The sequence below is a fragment of the Gallus gallus genome, chromosome 2, assembly GCF_016699485.2.
Source record: "Gallus gallus isolate bGalGal1 chromosome 2, bGalGal1.mat.broiler.GRCg7b, whole genome shotgun sequence".
Taxonomy (NCBI): Eukaryota; Metazoa; Chordata; class Aves; order Galliformes; family Phasianidae; genus Gallus; species Gallus gallus.
Window position 1 is genome coordinate 107,455,775 of NC_052533.1, and position 15,212 is coordinate 107,470,986.

Sequence of the window (15,212 nt, forward strand, 5' to 3'; positions counted from 1 at the left end):
TAAAGAAAAGTGGTTTTGAGAAAACTTCGGTTTTATATTTCAAAACGATTTTATTTCAGTTCTAGCATAAAATGTAATAAAGACATGGGAATATAAAGTGGGCAAAAAAAAAAAAAAGTATATATTTTATAGAATTGAACACATTAAATAAAACCGAAAGGATTTAGAACCCAGTTTCTTTGGTCTGGGGTTTCCTAAAGGGCTGGGTCATTAGTTTGTTCTGAAGTTTCTCATAAACTTAAACTAAAATATTTTGACTTATTTTCCAAAGGAAAGGCATTCTCAATTGTGAAATGGGCCTTAAAGTAAACAAGCAAATAACTAGTACAGCTCTGTTGTCAAGTTCCAGTACCACGTTCACAGTTCCACCCCTCTTTCTGCTTTGCTGTGGGAAGATGATAATTTATATCAGCTGTTTTTCTTGGGATACTGTGGTTTTTTTAATGCAACTTGTGAATCAAAAATAGTAGAATTTGGGGGTACTGCTGCTGCTGTTCTATAGCATCGTGCCTTTCCCCGCTGATGATAGCAGCGTTTAGCAGGTGGATAACAATACCAGTGATCAGAGTGCAAATTGGAGTGGAGTTAGGTGAGAAAGAGAATAAATCTTACATGAAAGGAACAGACCCAGGTCTGTCTGAGTGGATCTGTGCAGACTGCAAAGGGAGCTAGAAGTAATTTTTTACACAGACAGAAGTGTATAGAATCAGACTGTAGGAATGCTGGTATATGTTCATGTTGCTTCTCTCCTGTTTGCAGACTGATAAAATGGATAACCGGTTTTGCAATAGCTGCTTTTAGTGTATATATCTTACTCTGTGTTTTTCCACACTGTCTCTGAATGTGAAATGCTGCTTTTAGATTCTTTGTACCTAATGGTTGCTGTCTTAGATTGGAGGGCAAATGCCTCCTCACCTTTTACATGGTGTGAATGCTTAATACTTCGTTTAGGTGTATTATGCTCATATGTGGCTTTTTTGCAGATCAGAAAGAAAAGGAGAGAGCAGAACATGCATCTTCATTGTGCCAGAATTCTCCTTATCCAAACACTGCATTCTTTTTTTTTCAAATTTGCAGATAAATCTGGTGTTTTAATTGTGAAGATCTTAGAAATGTTTGAGGAGTGTATGATACAAGTTGCCATCTGCCAGCAGCTGGAAGAGTCTCCTGCTATCGTTTCATCCAGAGACCTTGTCATCCATACAAGAGAACCAATACTTAAAGTCCTTTTTGCAAGAGAGACAGCAGCTCACCTGAAGAGTAGGCCACAGGATGTCATCCACATCTATCCCCCATGGTAAGTAGAGAGAGAACTGGTCAGGCTTGCTGTAGTACTGCTGAATTAGGGGGCTGCAGGTACTGTGCTTGTTGCATTGCTGTAGAAAAGAGCTTGAAGGGTGCGGAACAGAGCTGTCTTGTGGTTGCTCATCTGTCTCTGCCAGCCTGAGAGACTTTGACAGATACCTTAAAGATAGCTGAGATAACGACTAAATGTGTATTTTAATGCCTCTAGTGTTGCTTGGGGCTTCAGTTTGACTTTCACTTAATATTTTTGTGTTTTGAGTGATAGAAAGGCATGAGCAATGTCTTATCAATGATAAGGCCAATAAAGTGCATACTTTCTCGTTGCAAAGTAGTTCAGGAATGCTCATCTGTTGCTGTTAGTGTGGGGATAATGTTTCAGTGGACAAGTCTGTGTTAACTGTATAGCACTCAGCGAAGACAGTGCCAGCTCAAAATGGGGAAAAAAATAAATGAGAGATGAACACTGTTTTCTTATGGAATTGGTAAACACCTTGATGGTTTCACACTGCTGCTGCCAACAATGTCTTCAGTTCTCCAAATCTCTCTTCAGAGCAGCTAGTTAACCTTTTTTCAGAACTCTCTAAAATATTTGGTCTTGCTTTGTGACTCTCCTAAACTGGGTTAGTTTCCTGGTTTTAAGGGGTAGCATAGAGTGCTGAGATTTCTAGTAAAGTAACTGCTTGTTGGCATCTGCGGCTGGGAAGGTCTGAATGTTCAATGAAGAAAAAATCAGTAAAACTTGGAAGTGGGGATATTACTCTTCTCTCTCACACAAATTATTAAATAGGAGATACTTTTCTTCTTACAGTTCAGCATTCATTATCTGAAAGTTTTTCTTTTTTTTTTTCTCCAAAATACTCTTTGCTATTTTGCAAAGGCCCATATTTATTTTTTAAGATCTTTATTGATAGCTGCGAATCTTTTCTGGATTCCCTAACCTGTAATTTCTCACTTGTCTTGTTGAAAGAGATCCAGAAATTAAAGGAATATAAAGAATCTGGAATTCATTGGGGCTACAGATGCAAGTGCTGATAGGTGAGATGTAAATAGGTCAATAGCCAGAGGAATACAGCTGAATAGAAATAAAATCCTACTCTGATGTGAAATGTCACTGGTTTTTGTTTTTGTTTTTCCTTCCAGTCCTCAAGGTGCCATTGTTTGGTCTCATCTCCCTTTTCTTCGGAGCTTCATTACATGCTTTAAACTTGTCTTTGTTTCCTCCTACTTTCTTATTATGTCTCTAATGTCTACCTTAGTTACCTTTTTCTCTTCAGGTTGTTTCTATACCACAAGATGCTGCCACGAGGCTGTATCTTTTAGTGGGGATCTTGGACCTAACAAAGATTTCAGTACTAGCAAAGCCATTTTAGTTAGGATATGACTGAAATTGTGTTTTCTTTTACTGAACAATTGCTATTGGTAAATTTGCCGTGTGGAAGTCTTGAACTGCTCTGGGTTATTCCCTGTGTGCTCAGGGAAGATGCAACTCTGCATTGATAAAATCCTTTACAGACAACACGCATCTATAACGTGTTGTATGAGTGCGGTATTCTCATCTGTTTGAAAAATGTTCTTAGGTGCTGTGGACATAAAAACTCATTCCTGTATATATGTAAAGTGAGATTTCGTGGGAAAACTTCATTGCTATCCCACTTCTTAGTGTGTTTTTCTGTTTGTTTGTTGGTTTTCTTAGGAGGATGTGCTTTTAACGTAAGCCAAGGGTTATTTCGTAAAAGGAGAATGTTTTGGCACGGAGCATGTCTGAGTCTCCAGAGTTGCTTTCCGGGCTCTGAAGGCACTTTTCTACTAATCAAATAAGGTGAAAATGTCATGATATCTCAGCTTTAGTCCTGTTTTCTATTGTTTAGGTATTATCTGAATGTCAGTTGTCTCTGTTCACTGAAAGAGAAGTGAAAATAAGTTGGGCTGGATATCGTTAAAGTAAACCTACTGGCAGGAGATGTGGGGGACGTTTTTGTTTTAGATTATTATTTGGCAGTTTTAGTTTACATTACTGGGAAATTGGACTTGTACACATAGTGGAAGTTTCATCTATTACATTTCCAAGTTTCTATTCTGTTGGACTCTTGAGAGCTCTTAACATTGAAATGTAGTTTCTATTACTTTGTATTGAATTTGTACTTCCATTGCCAAAACCAAATACTGTTTGATAAAATGCTCTCCCGTCTGGAGTATTGGATTTTGTGATATTCTCAATCTTATACATCAGACCTATGTTCTTATACATACGTACTTTTGTGCTTTCAGATTGTATTCTTGAGTAGGTAGGTAAGGTAGGAGATGCATGGACTGCTGGCTTCGATATGTGGTTGTGTTTGTGAGCAAAGCTTGAATGCATCATCTTAGAGCCTTTTCAGTATTAGTCTTTGCTTTTTTAATTATGTATGCTGGGAACTTAGTGCACAGCTTGGTATGTGAGGTGTCTCAGACAGGAGACTTGCATAAGTCCTTTGGGAGACGGTGTTTACATAGTAGTTGATGTGTTTGTTGGTATTTGTTTGCATACAGAATCTCATAATACTTAAGCACTAGAACGCAAGCCAATTAATTTAAAAATTAAAATACTGGCAGATAGCCAGTTGTAAGTATTTTATCAACTTGGACATTCCTCATAAGAGTGGCCCTACTGACTTCAGGGGAGATTTATTTAAGAATTTGCAGGATTGAGCCTGGATTTCTCTGTAACTGAACATGGATTTCTTCAGATCAATGCTTTGTATCTTAGGGCACATAATACACTGGTCACTTGCTATAGGGAAAACTCTATTAAGCTGATTAGCATTTTAAAACCAGCGTGTCTGGGGGAACAAAGAACTCAGCTACCTGTCCTCTGAGTTGTCCGATGTGAGCCTGCTGTCATTTGTGGCGGTATTGAGGTATTATTTCAATGCTGTATTTAAATAAAGCTCATTAACTTGGATGCATCACATGAAAGCGATTGTGTTTGTGGCTGGAGGTGGCTTGTGCCTGGCCAGCTAGGAACACAGCAGACAAGAAAGCAGCCCTGTCTATGCAGGTTTGCCATTGATTGTCATCACAGTGCCTGAACAACTTCTTGAGTTAAGAATTTGAATGATACTCCATAATTTTTACAAACTTATTCTGAATTTTCAAGTGTTTCTGGCAGCTGGAAAAGAAAAAAGCTCATTGCTGAGTTAATTGATTCCTAAGCCTTTATTCACTTCACAGAAATATATATTCATCAAAAAGTGAAGATTGCTTGACATTTCCAAGACACATAAGAATGGGAAGAAAGGCCTCTAAGTTCCACTGGAGATGATTTTATGACTTCAGTTTTCCTAGAATTTTTTTTGTTCGATTGTTTATTGTAAAAAAAAAAAAAAAATAGAATACAAATTAGCATACCTAAAGAAAATGATGTGGAGACATGAGTGTATATTTTTCAGCTGACAGTAGAGCTTGAGGATAGTTTCCTTCAGCTATTCCAGCCTTCTGCTCTTTGGCACGCCTACTGACAAGTATTCAAGATAAATTAACCTGAAGAAAATACTGCAAATTCTTTTCCTTATGTAATTTAACAACTTTAAAAAGTTTTGTGTGTATTTCTGAAGTGAAACTATTGTAAGGATGTCGATATTCATGCAGTCATTGAAAATAACATACCAAGAGTGATTTGGATAGGCTCAGAGATCCATCCATACCAACTAAACACGATGATCTCTAGCTCAGGAGGTTCACGTGTTGCTGATATCTGGATGCCTGGGAAAGTATGAGAAGGAAAGTACCTGTTTGTGCTCTTTTCTTATATTGTCTGCAAACACTGACCTTTAAGAACTGCAGAAGACAGGATATGTGGCTGGACAGCTTCAATTCTCTATAAAAATTCTCTGTTTAAAAACAATTTATTTTAGGAACTCAATATGGGAAGTATATAAAATGCTTAATTTGATGACATCAGCAAGTAACTTGAAAGTTATACGTTGATTTCTCTTAACCTGTGAAACCATGGGGATTCATAATTACTCAGCTTTGAAAGTGTTCCAGTGCCTGTGAAAGTGTTTAATGTGAACTTCTCATTTCTACTCGTGTTACACTAGAATCAGGATCTCCTCATTGAAAGAGCTTTTAAAGAGTTCAAATTATTATACATTTACTGCCAAGAAGAGCTCACACAAAACATCGCTGCAAATCAGCTGATGTAAAGTAATGAAAACTATGATGAAAGTTCTTTAAGGTAGGTCATTGGTATGAATAACATCCAAGCGAGCTCTGAAAAGGTTTATGTATGGAAACAATCTAGCTTTGTGAACTTAAACATTCTACTGCTTTAAAATTATCCTGGGTATGCTGTAGGCTGTTTCATTGGCTTAACAGCAAGGCTTAACATAAATGGGTACGTCTCTGTGATTTTAGCATTGTCTTAATACCTACTGCATGATCTTAGCTTAGTCTTGATGAGCAGTAAGAGTGAGCTAAAATGTAGGGAATAAAAATAGGTATTTTCAACCAGTGTAACTGGTGTTAAAAAGTGTTTGCCCTCCATTTGATGAATATACAGACTTTTTAATCACTGCTTCTCTCACTGGTCAATGGAAGCATTCAAGAATGCTGTTAGAGAATAACTCATTGCCACAGAATCATGTGGAAGTAAGGTCCTGGACTTTGTGTGTTACAGAAATGACCAACTGCTGTTCTACAAGAAGTCCATATCTTTTCCTTGTTCCACAAAAGAAATAATGTAAACATGGGTTCGACATATAGAAACAACATCTTCTGCATAAACTCAGTTTTCCTACTTGCTCCTTAGGGAGGCAGCTTCTTTGAATGCTTGATTGATCATTTAGACAAAATTGATGTATGTTCACTGTCTTCTTTTGAAATCTAAGCATTTATAAATAGATATCTGCGTATACAAACACACACATAAATATTCAAACAGATGAAAAAGAGAGAAAAAGATCAAGAATTATATCCCTCCCATCAGAAGGATGTTAGCTCTGTCTTTACATTCTTTCTTTGAAGATGTACAATAGCAGAGCGGGAGAATCCTGATAAGCAGCACAGGGCTCACTCAGAAGATAAAATTCTACAAAACTTCAGAGTTGTAAAGCCAGTGTGGGCACTGTGTCTAAAGTACATAGGGGAATGGCCTTCGAGCCAAAGATCGTATCATGTCATCTGCTTGGAAATGCTTTTCAGAGATGCTGCAATTGTGGAAATTGAAGCTCCTTTCAGAATTTGAAACAGCTGCAGGTTTCTTACAAGTGTTCATATTTTTTGTTAGGATATACATTTCCTATTACAGTCACTCAAAAATAGCTGAATTCTTAGGAATAAGAATACGTATATACTTTTTTATGAACGGAAAGTTGTCTTTAACAAGCTTTTGATAATGTTTCTTCAATACTTTAGTTTAATCCAGTTTGATTTACTCATTTTTCTCTTTTTAAAAATAAGTTTGATCTTTTCTATCTCCTCACATGAAGTTGGTTCTGTAGAGCTGCTCCAGAATATCCTGTTTTGTGTCCTTAAAAAAGAGCCATTTCTTAGTAGTCAAATCAATGCATAATTATCTTCCTTTATATGCAGTTAAGTTTTAAAATGATGTATCATAAAAATACAGACCTACAGAGCTTGGATTCCTAGGGGAGAACAGTTCATCTGTGCCATTTCTCTGATTTGTCACAACCACCTGAGGCAACATACCTGGCATTTCAGATGTGGGCTGCCGTGTATAACAAACGTAAGAACATGATCAGTCCTTTAAATGAGATGGAATTCTTTATTTTTGTAACTATTCTATAGAAGTATTAGATGAATGTCATACCTCAAAGATTAGTACCCTAAAAAACTAAAATGAAATAATTGTTCTCTGTAAGGGGGTTGTTGTGGAGAAAGAACAGAAACGCATTTGAAGAACTTGAGAGGCTTAAGAAGACAGTACTTCCAGAGATCCACAGAAGATGAAATCTGGGTTTTAAACACAGCTCTTTCTGGATTACTAGATGATGGTATCTTGACATACTGAGAAAAGGGGACTTTACATTGTATTGTACCAATGTTGAGCTGGGTGTTTTTTTTTTATATACATTGATTTGCTGTCAGCTAAACTGGGGGGTTCAGAAGCGAGGGATGTGTTTGTGAAGCAGCAGCTTCACAGCTTGGTTTTTAGATCAAGGTTGAAATGCGTTCTTATCAGTAGGAAAGCCTCCAGCAGAGGTAAAATATGTGGCTTTGTCAAGATGGATGTCCTTATTGCGTATACACAGACAGTTGTTATGCTCTTAGGCTCTGGAGGGCTATGAAGGCTAGCCACCCTTCTGCCGGCACAGCCCTGGCTGAAACCAGCCTAGTGCCTTGTTCCTGAGAAGTCACACTGTGCTCCAAAGGGAGCTGCCACCAGAATGAGTGACCACGGGAGGCCGTTGCAGTTGGAAGAATAAAGGAGGTGTAGAAGAAAGGCAATAAATAGCTTCTGCTAGAGGATTGTTTTTCTACAGTTCTGTTAAATACTAGGTACAGTCCAATATTTATCCTACCAAAATGGTTGTTGTGTCCAGTTTATGGGAAAAATCTAAAGTACCTTGCCATGATGGTTGTATGTTGGGTAATTAGCATTCATTTGAGAGCATGTTCTTTAGGAACAGAAGAGAAAAGAGGTGTTTTTAATATCTATTCCTTAGAATCTGTGATGCTGTTTAAATTTTCAAGATACTGGGGGGGAAAAAAGTCAGTGAGAATGAAAATGTCCTATCCTAATATTCACTAAATACTGTTGTCTTTAAAATCCAATAATGTAGTTGAAATTTTCCAGCTTTTATGAGTGAGGAAATTCCAAGCATTTTGTAGTGACAGATACTGTTAGTGGGTAGTTGTCCACTGACGTCAAAAACAGAGGATGGTGAACAGCTTTGTTCATGTCAACGAAAAATGTACGGTCTTGGATAAACTCTGTGTTAGCAACCGAGCTATCAATGATATATGAGCAGCTTCACATGAGTTCCCATGTGCATTCACTCCAGTACTGAATTCCAGATCTCATTTAATGAGCAACTGATGGAGCCAAGACCTGGCACAGCACAAATCTGCAGTCTGCTTTATCCAGTCATGAAGGAAAAACAAACTCAGTTCAGATGAACAAGTTCAGAATTAATGCAGGGTTATTAAAAAGTTGCGATTGTATCCCTCTGCTGATGTTTATGACTAACACATTTGGGACGTGTAAAACAATACTTAATTTGTAAAAAGGACGTGTGCCAAAGTTCCTGCAGTAGTTTAACCACTGAAGAGCAAGTTCTGCCTGTGTGAATGGGTTTGTTTAAGTGGTTATCAGTGATCATTTTAAAAGTGTACAGTTTGAAAAATGGGGTTTCCTCTTGTTGAATTGCTGTCCAGCAGCGCTGTGTTAACTTGGTGGAATACAGTGCATTTCCATAGTTTCACTGTGGAGAAGCAGCTTGAAAAGAACGGCGCTTAACTCTGGGAGGGTGTGATGTGCTACTGTAATGGTAGGTATGCAGTTAGGATAAACATTTTTACATGCGGTTCTGTTGGGCTTTGAACATGCTGGATATTGCATATCACAGTGAGTTCTCACACCAAATATGCTTGTGCAGTTCTGTATGGATAATGAGGTGGATGAGGTCTGAGTTTCCTAAACTGTCATGGCTGGTGGTTCCACTTGACATGGAGGTGTGCTGTCTCAGACTTCTTTTCTCAAATGTCATATTTCTCTGTAGGTAAGCAAAGGTTAGTGACTATAGTCTTAGGAGAAATAATAATTAAAGAAGAAAATAACAATTATTTTAAAAAAAATAGTATGTTGCTTTCAAAAATTTCAAACTAATGGAAAGTTATTTCTCCAAATGCAGTATTTCAAACATTTCTGCTATGTGGGGGGTGGTGGGGTGGAATTTGCTGTTAGTTTTTACCAGGTAGATTGATTTCACTGTAGTAAAAGCTCATGGAAAAAATGCCCCTGCATTTATATTTGTGGTAGCAACAACACTTGCCTTTGGTATATAGAGCAATTCAACTGTGAAACATTTAGTGTAGTCTTTTATGTGTTTGTCAGAGCTTCTCTTCCTACTAGTCTTCTGATTCAACAGTAACCATGCAATTTGCAATATGTTACTCCTCCCTCAGCTGTAGACTCTTTTGACAGCTTCCTGAGATGTCTTGAAAAGTATTCCTCTTGTTACTGTGCCAGCTCAACTCTCTGGCAGACCAAACATCTCCCAGCAGAAGTATCAGAGACAGTATCCAGGACACTAGAAGTGGTGTACAACCATTAATTTTACCTTTGAGGGATTCACTGTGCGTTTTGAAAGCCGAATCACTGGTGTGGCTCAAAAAAACCCCAATGCTTGCCAATGTGTCACAGGTTTTTCTTTTTTGCTTTAACCTCTTGAAGACTCCAGAAATGGTACCTGTCATTTCTCTCTGTTTCTTAAAGGAGTTAAGACGCCTACTGAACGTTTATGTAGATGTTTCTAGTCTTGATTGTTCCTTATCTCCCCCTTTCTTAAGTTTTGGCTTTTTATTTTTTTATTTTTATTTTTTTTTTTTAATAAATAGCATGTATTTGTTGTAGAGCAGATCATGGTGCTGGGCTTGGTGCTGGCCTTTCCATTGTTTTCCTCGGGAGATCAGTGTCTATAGTCAAAGTCTGTGGCTGGCGTAAAGGAGAGGACTGCATCTCCACCTTTAAGCTGCTGCTGTTCACAATACATGAGTTAGTGCAAGTCCAAGTCTGTCCACATCTTCAGCTAATACCTTATAATTGTAAACTGCGGCTGTAAGGAAATGCCTCCATTTGTCATCTCTGAAGTGTTGTTGGGATGGTTGCTCTTGATCATAACTTTAAACTACTCCTGCCCTTCTCCCCCACCTCCCCGCCAAACAAACAAACAAAAAAACACCAAAACCTGGCAGAATAGCTGCCAGAATGCTGCATGCTACAACAAAATGAAAACACTTGAATTTAGAGCACCTTAGATTCAGCATATAACCATAGATTTAATTGATGGTGTTGTAATTTGTCTTCCCCACATGGCAGATCGTGTTTGCCCTGCATGTTCCATTTCTTGGAGTTGAGGTTCATTTTTGAGAAACTTAGCAGTGCAATTAAATGGGACTTGTGCTCATGGTTGTGTCTTAGCAATTACTGCTTGTCTTCTGATTCTCCTAGCTTGTCATAAATATTAATTTAATAGGGCTGGTGCTATTTTGCGTGTTATGAATGTAGAGACTGAGTAAGCGATGGATTTTATTGATATGAGCTGTTGCTGGAACTTAAAGCTTTTGTAGCTATAAAGGATCCCAGATTTACGACGTATCAGTGTATATCAGCATAACAATTACTCTTGAAACTAATTGAAAAATTTTTATAGAGAATAGGATACTTTTTTTTTACCACCTTCCCAAGCGTTCCTTACCTACTATCTCTCACACAAAAATAAGTAGACTATCTTTGTTTCTTGCAGCCTCTTTTTGCTGACACTCATTGCTTACAGTTTTGAGAAGCTGCTTGTGTGGTGGTTATTTAATCTAGCTGGGAGATATTTGACTCCAATTCACCTTCCCACCTTACTATATAGCAGGGAGACATTTGCTAGCTATACTCAAAATTAAACCTCTTTTGAAAACAAACATCAACGTATCACATGAACAACTTCGAAAACAGTCCACTGAAGCCTTGAGAATTGGCTTTGGTTGCTGATCACGTCAGATATGGATATAATATCCTATTTCCTGTTTTTTTTTGTGTGTTTTTTTTTTTTGTGAGGGCCTTCACTTAAGAATGGAATCACTTAGGGTTTTCTAGTTACCCTGAAATTTCCCTTAGCACCAATTTAAGTTAGAGGAAAAGAAGAGAAAAAATTATTTTAACAACTGAAATATAGATAGGACATTTGGGGGGGGGGGAGTGGGAAGGGAACACATGAGAGAATGTTATTATTTCCTAGACTAGACTGTATATTAAAGTATTCTCTTTCTGAGCTTTACCAGCGTGACTGAATCTTCCTTATAGGTAAACTGTGCATGTTTAGGATTGCCTTCATGGAAGAGGTCTGAGTTTTGGAAGTGTGTGTAGCTCTTACCTGAAAAGCCTCCCTCTGTCTATTTAGATGAAATCTTCAATACTCATTTTCTAAATTCATGTGGGTATTGATTGCAACGTTGAATTATTTTTTAAAGTAAGAGTAAACCTCCTGTGTTCCAGTCTGTGCCCATTGCCTCTTGTCCTGCCATTGGGCACCACTGAAAAGAGCCTGGCTTTGTCCTTTTTGCACCCTGGCGTAGACAGTGTTTTCTTCCAAAATAAGATGTGCGTGGTTTGTTATTGCTCTTGACTGAAACTGCGTGTGATCATAAATAAATATGTTAAGGCTGTAGCCTGGAATGAGAGATCCTTGATCTGGGTTCGGAGAGATGTGGTACTGTCCTGCCTGGAACTTCTGCTTTGGCTTGCTTTAGCTTCCAAAGCTATGTCAGAAGTTACATAGGCAGTCACACCGGTGATGCATTAAACATTATGCTGCTTTTACTGCTTGATAAAGAATGTTTTCGCTTGACTATATTTGCCTTCTGTTTGCTGAGTTAGTTGTCCCACAGTTTCTTTGGGGGACTGTACTGGAAACTGTGTCAATTAAATCATTTATATTGAAAATGATTGACTGGGGGTGGGGTGGAGCTTAGCGGTCCTTGAAGTCCCTTCCAATCCAAGCTGTTCTATGCGCCTATGATTCTATGAAAATAAAACCAAATAATATATCCTAACTTAGGGCTTTTAAGCACTGTGATCTCTCAGTGGTACTGGAGACCTAACTGCACAGGTGTTTAACTGTGGTGCAGGTCAGGACTGAACCTCAAAGGGTAGGACTGTTTCAGATAACATTAAAATTACATGAAGACATAGTTCTCTCTGAGAAATCTCTACCCACACAGATGTTCTGATGAAGGTCAGTGGTGGGAAAAACACTTAAAAATATATCAAGTCTTCCAAATCCAGTGGAAGACTGAGCTTGGTCCTCACTTACTGGTGCCTCAGTGATGTCTTTGACTGCATGGAGGTGCTTGGTGCACTGTGGTGGCAGGTGCCTTAGAGCTCACTATGGCATGCCTGTAGCTGGCATAGCTTGCCTGTGTTCTTCCCATTTGGGGCTCAAGGTGGCAATGTTGTCAGCACAAGGCCAGGTAAAACCACCCCGCCTTGTACTTGTTTGACTCACCTCTTGAATATCACTTCAGTCCAGAACTTTTTGTAAAATCAAAGCTGCATGTTTGTGAAGCTGTGGTTTGCAGAAGAGATCTGTCGTGTTTGTGTGACATTGTGTTTGTGTTCCTTTTAATAACCACGTGTGTTATCTGTTTTGAAGGTGGTACTGAGCGTTAAGACAAATCACCACACTGTTGACACTATTTTCTTCACCATCCTCCCTGCATAAAGAAGGCCGTGTGCCACTGCGTGTTAACACCTACTTTCTTGAAGATTTTTTCCTGCTAGTTGTCATTGGTGTGGCCTTCACGGTGAGCAAAAGTAATCTCCTCAACTCAACTTCCATTTGTGCAAAACACTTGCAAAATGGTTCAGAAATGCTCTGGAACTTTGTCTTCTCCCTTCCCCCACGGTGTTTATAAGTTCTGCCTTGAAGCACGCTTGCCAGAGGAGAAACTGAGAACTTTCCTGCATGCCATGGGTTTTTGTTCACAGCTACCTCCTGGCTATGGCATACTTTTAACTTGATGAAAACCCAACAGGCCGTTCCTGAGGGTTGTTTTTCTTTTTAACTACTTCAGTCGATCCTTTCCAAGACTTTTGTGCCGTATGATTTTTGACACTTTTTCTAAAACTGATTTGCCATCCTCAAGGGAAAGTGTAGAAGTTTCTGGTTTCTTATTCTATACCATTCCTTTGGACTCTCTTATCTTGATTCTGCTGTGGTAAATCCATCCTTGATTTTAAATGATCAGGGAGCCATTAGACATATTTAATTACTGGGTTCACCTCTCATTCTGTGTTTCTTACTGAAACTCTGACAAGATCTAGTAGATTTCATCCATTTAGGAGGTCAAATGGAGCAAAAAAAAAAAAAATTAGGAAAAAAGATTCTTGACATACTTTACGGTAAGCAGAGAGCAAATAAGATGACATTAACTTTTAATCCCATACCCTCCTACTTACATTTATTTTCAACAGAAATGAGATTTTTGTTGAACTTATCTAGTTGCTTACCATATTTCATGAAGAAGGCAGAGTGTATGCATCTAAATCTGTACAATTTCTAAGTTAAAATAAATTTATAGTTCTGTCCCCCTTCTCCTGACCAGTCTATCTCTTGGGGATACTACCCCCTGTGTTATCTGTATGCTGAAGGCTTCTGGCTCTGTTTCAGTTTCTCTGAAAGACTAATTGCTTGATAGCTAAATCTGTTTCTGTGTGGACACTTTGCGTACTGCAAATGGTCCAACAGTTGTCCACACAAGTCCTTGATAATGATTCTTTAATATTAAGAGTGAAGACTGGCTTTCAAAAACCGGCTGGGTTTCTGGAAGGTTTGTCAGACAAAGTGCTGTGTTCTGTTTCTCCAACTCAGATGGCAAGAGATTGGAAGCTTTCTTTTGAGAAATCCTTTTTTTTCTGAGATGTGTGGGAGACTTCCTTTACAAAATTCCAGCTGGAAAAATCCACCTCCAACTGCAAACAGGGAACTATGTAAGATATGGTGGGTTATTACCACGGTATTAACTTCCTGTAATTATTTTTTGCTGTAGTAATTGCAGTACCACTTTTCTTATTGCTTTAAGAACAGAGCGAACATGAAGGGATACCTTACCTTTGCACTGTTAGACTTTGTTAAACACAAAGTTTAAAGAAATGGAAATAAACACATTTTGAATTTTTGTTTTCTCTTTTGAAATCAAAGGGAAAGAAGAGACTTCTCTGTGATTTCAGAGTATCATTAACAAACCCTTATCGCTATTAGGAGCCTGAAACTGTAAACATCTTAGTAACCACGTAATTATATCAATAAAACTAACATCAAAATAATTCCCCAAATTTATATACAGATGGTTTCATTTTACATTATAAAGGAAGTTTTCAGAAGTCCATTTGCCTAAAACAAAGTTTTTAATGGAAGAGCGTAATGATTGACCTCAGATCCGTGTATTCTTTTTTAAGTGTAAATATGAATACCGAGGCAATTAACTGGGTAATTTACCAAGTCAGACAGAGTTGAAATTATGTAGGTAGATATTGCTTTAAGCATAGTTGGCATGCTGTCTCCTGTGCTCTGATGGAATCTTGTTCAAATGTGTGTCAGCCCAGCTCTTGCTGTCTTAGCGTTGGGGATAGTTCACCCTCAGGAAGTTTGGTTTAGATAAGTATCTGAAATTTTTGGGTACTGAAATCTGGAATGCTGCAGTGAAATCTGATGAGAACAGGCTCTCAGGATTGAGTCAGCAATACAGTTGGATCAGCTTCTGTTGTTCAGCAATTCCATTGCCAGTTCCAGCCAGAAACAGGACACAGAGATGCAAGAAAAGAAAAACAAAGGGGAAGAAGAGTTCTTCAGGAAAACAAACAAACAAAAAACACATGGGTAAAAAAAAGTTGGTAGAGGCTGTGCACAAAGGTGAGGTTCTCCTGGTCACAGCCTTGGGAAACTCACCAGGAGTTTTGATTCCCAGAGGGCTGTGCTCTTAACCCTGTGCAAGCAGGGCTGTGCATCATGGCAGTTGGCATTTGGGCTGTTTCACTTCCCAGAAATGCAAAGTCCTCTGGTGTATGTAGTTCTCTTCTGAGAACCAGGTACTTGGAAAATCAGCAGTCCATGGAACTGGAGCATGAATTCTTTCACTCCCAGTCCTTTACGTGATGTTATGATGTGAAATACCGATAACAAAAATCATAAAACCAT

At 38.4% G+C, this 15,212-nt stretch overlaps 1 protein-coding gene across 10 annotated transcripts in view; it reads left to right on the forward strand.

Annotated features, from left to right (window-relative positions):
- The window catches only part of LOC421106 (KIAA0146), a 205,947-nt gene that overhangs the window by 75,597 nt on the left and 115,138 nt on the right, over positions 1–15,212 (forward strand). For all 10 annotated transcript variants that reach the window (XR_003073926.3, XR_003073925.3, XR_005855832.2 and 7 more), the window contains one exon: positions 1,078–1,297. Coding sequence is in view for 6 of the 10 variants with exons in the window: in XM_025147953.3 (XP_025003721.2) it covers positions 1,078–1,297 (220 nt within the window). In the remaining 4 variants the exon portion in view is untranslated. The remainder of the gene's footprint in view (positions 1–1,077; positions 1,298–15,212) is intronic.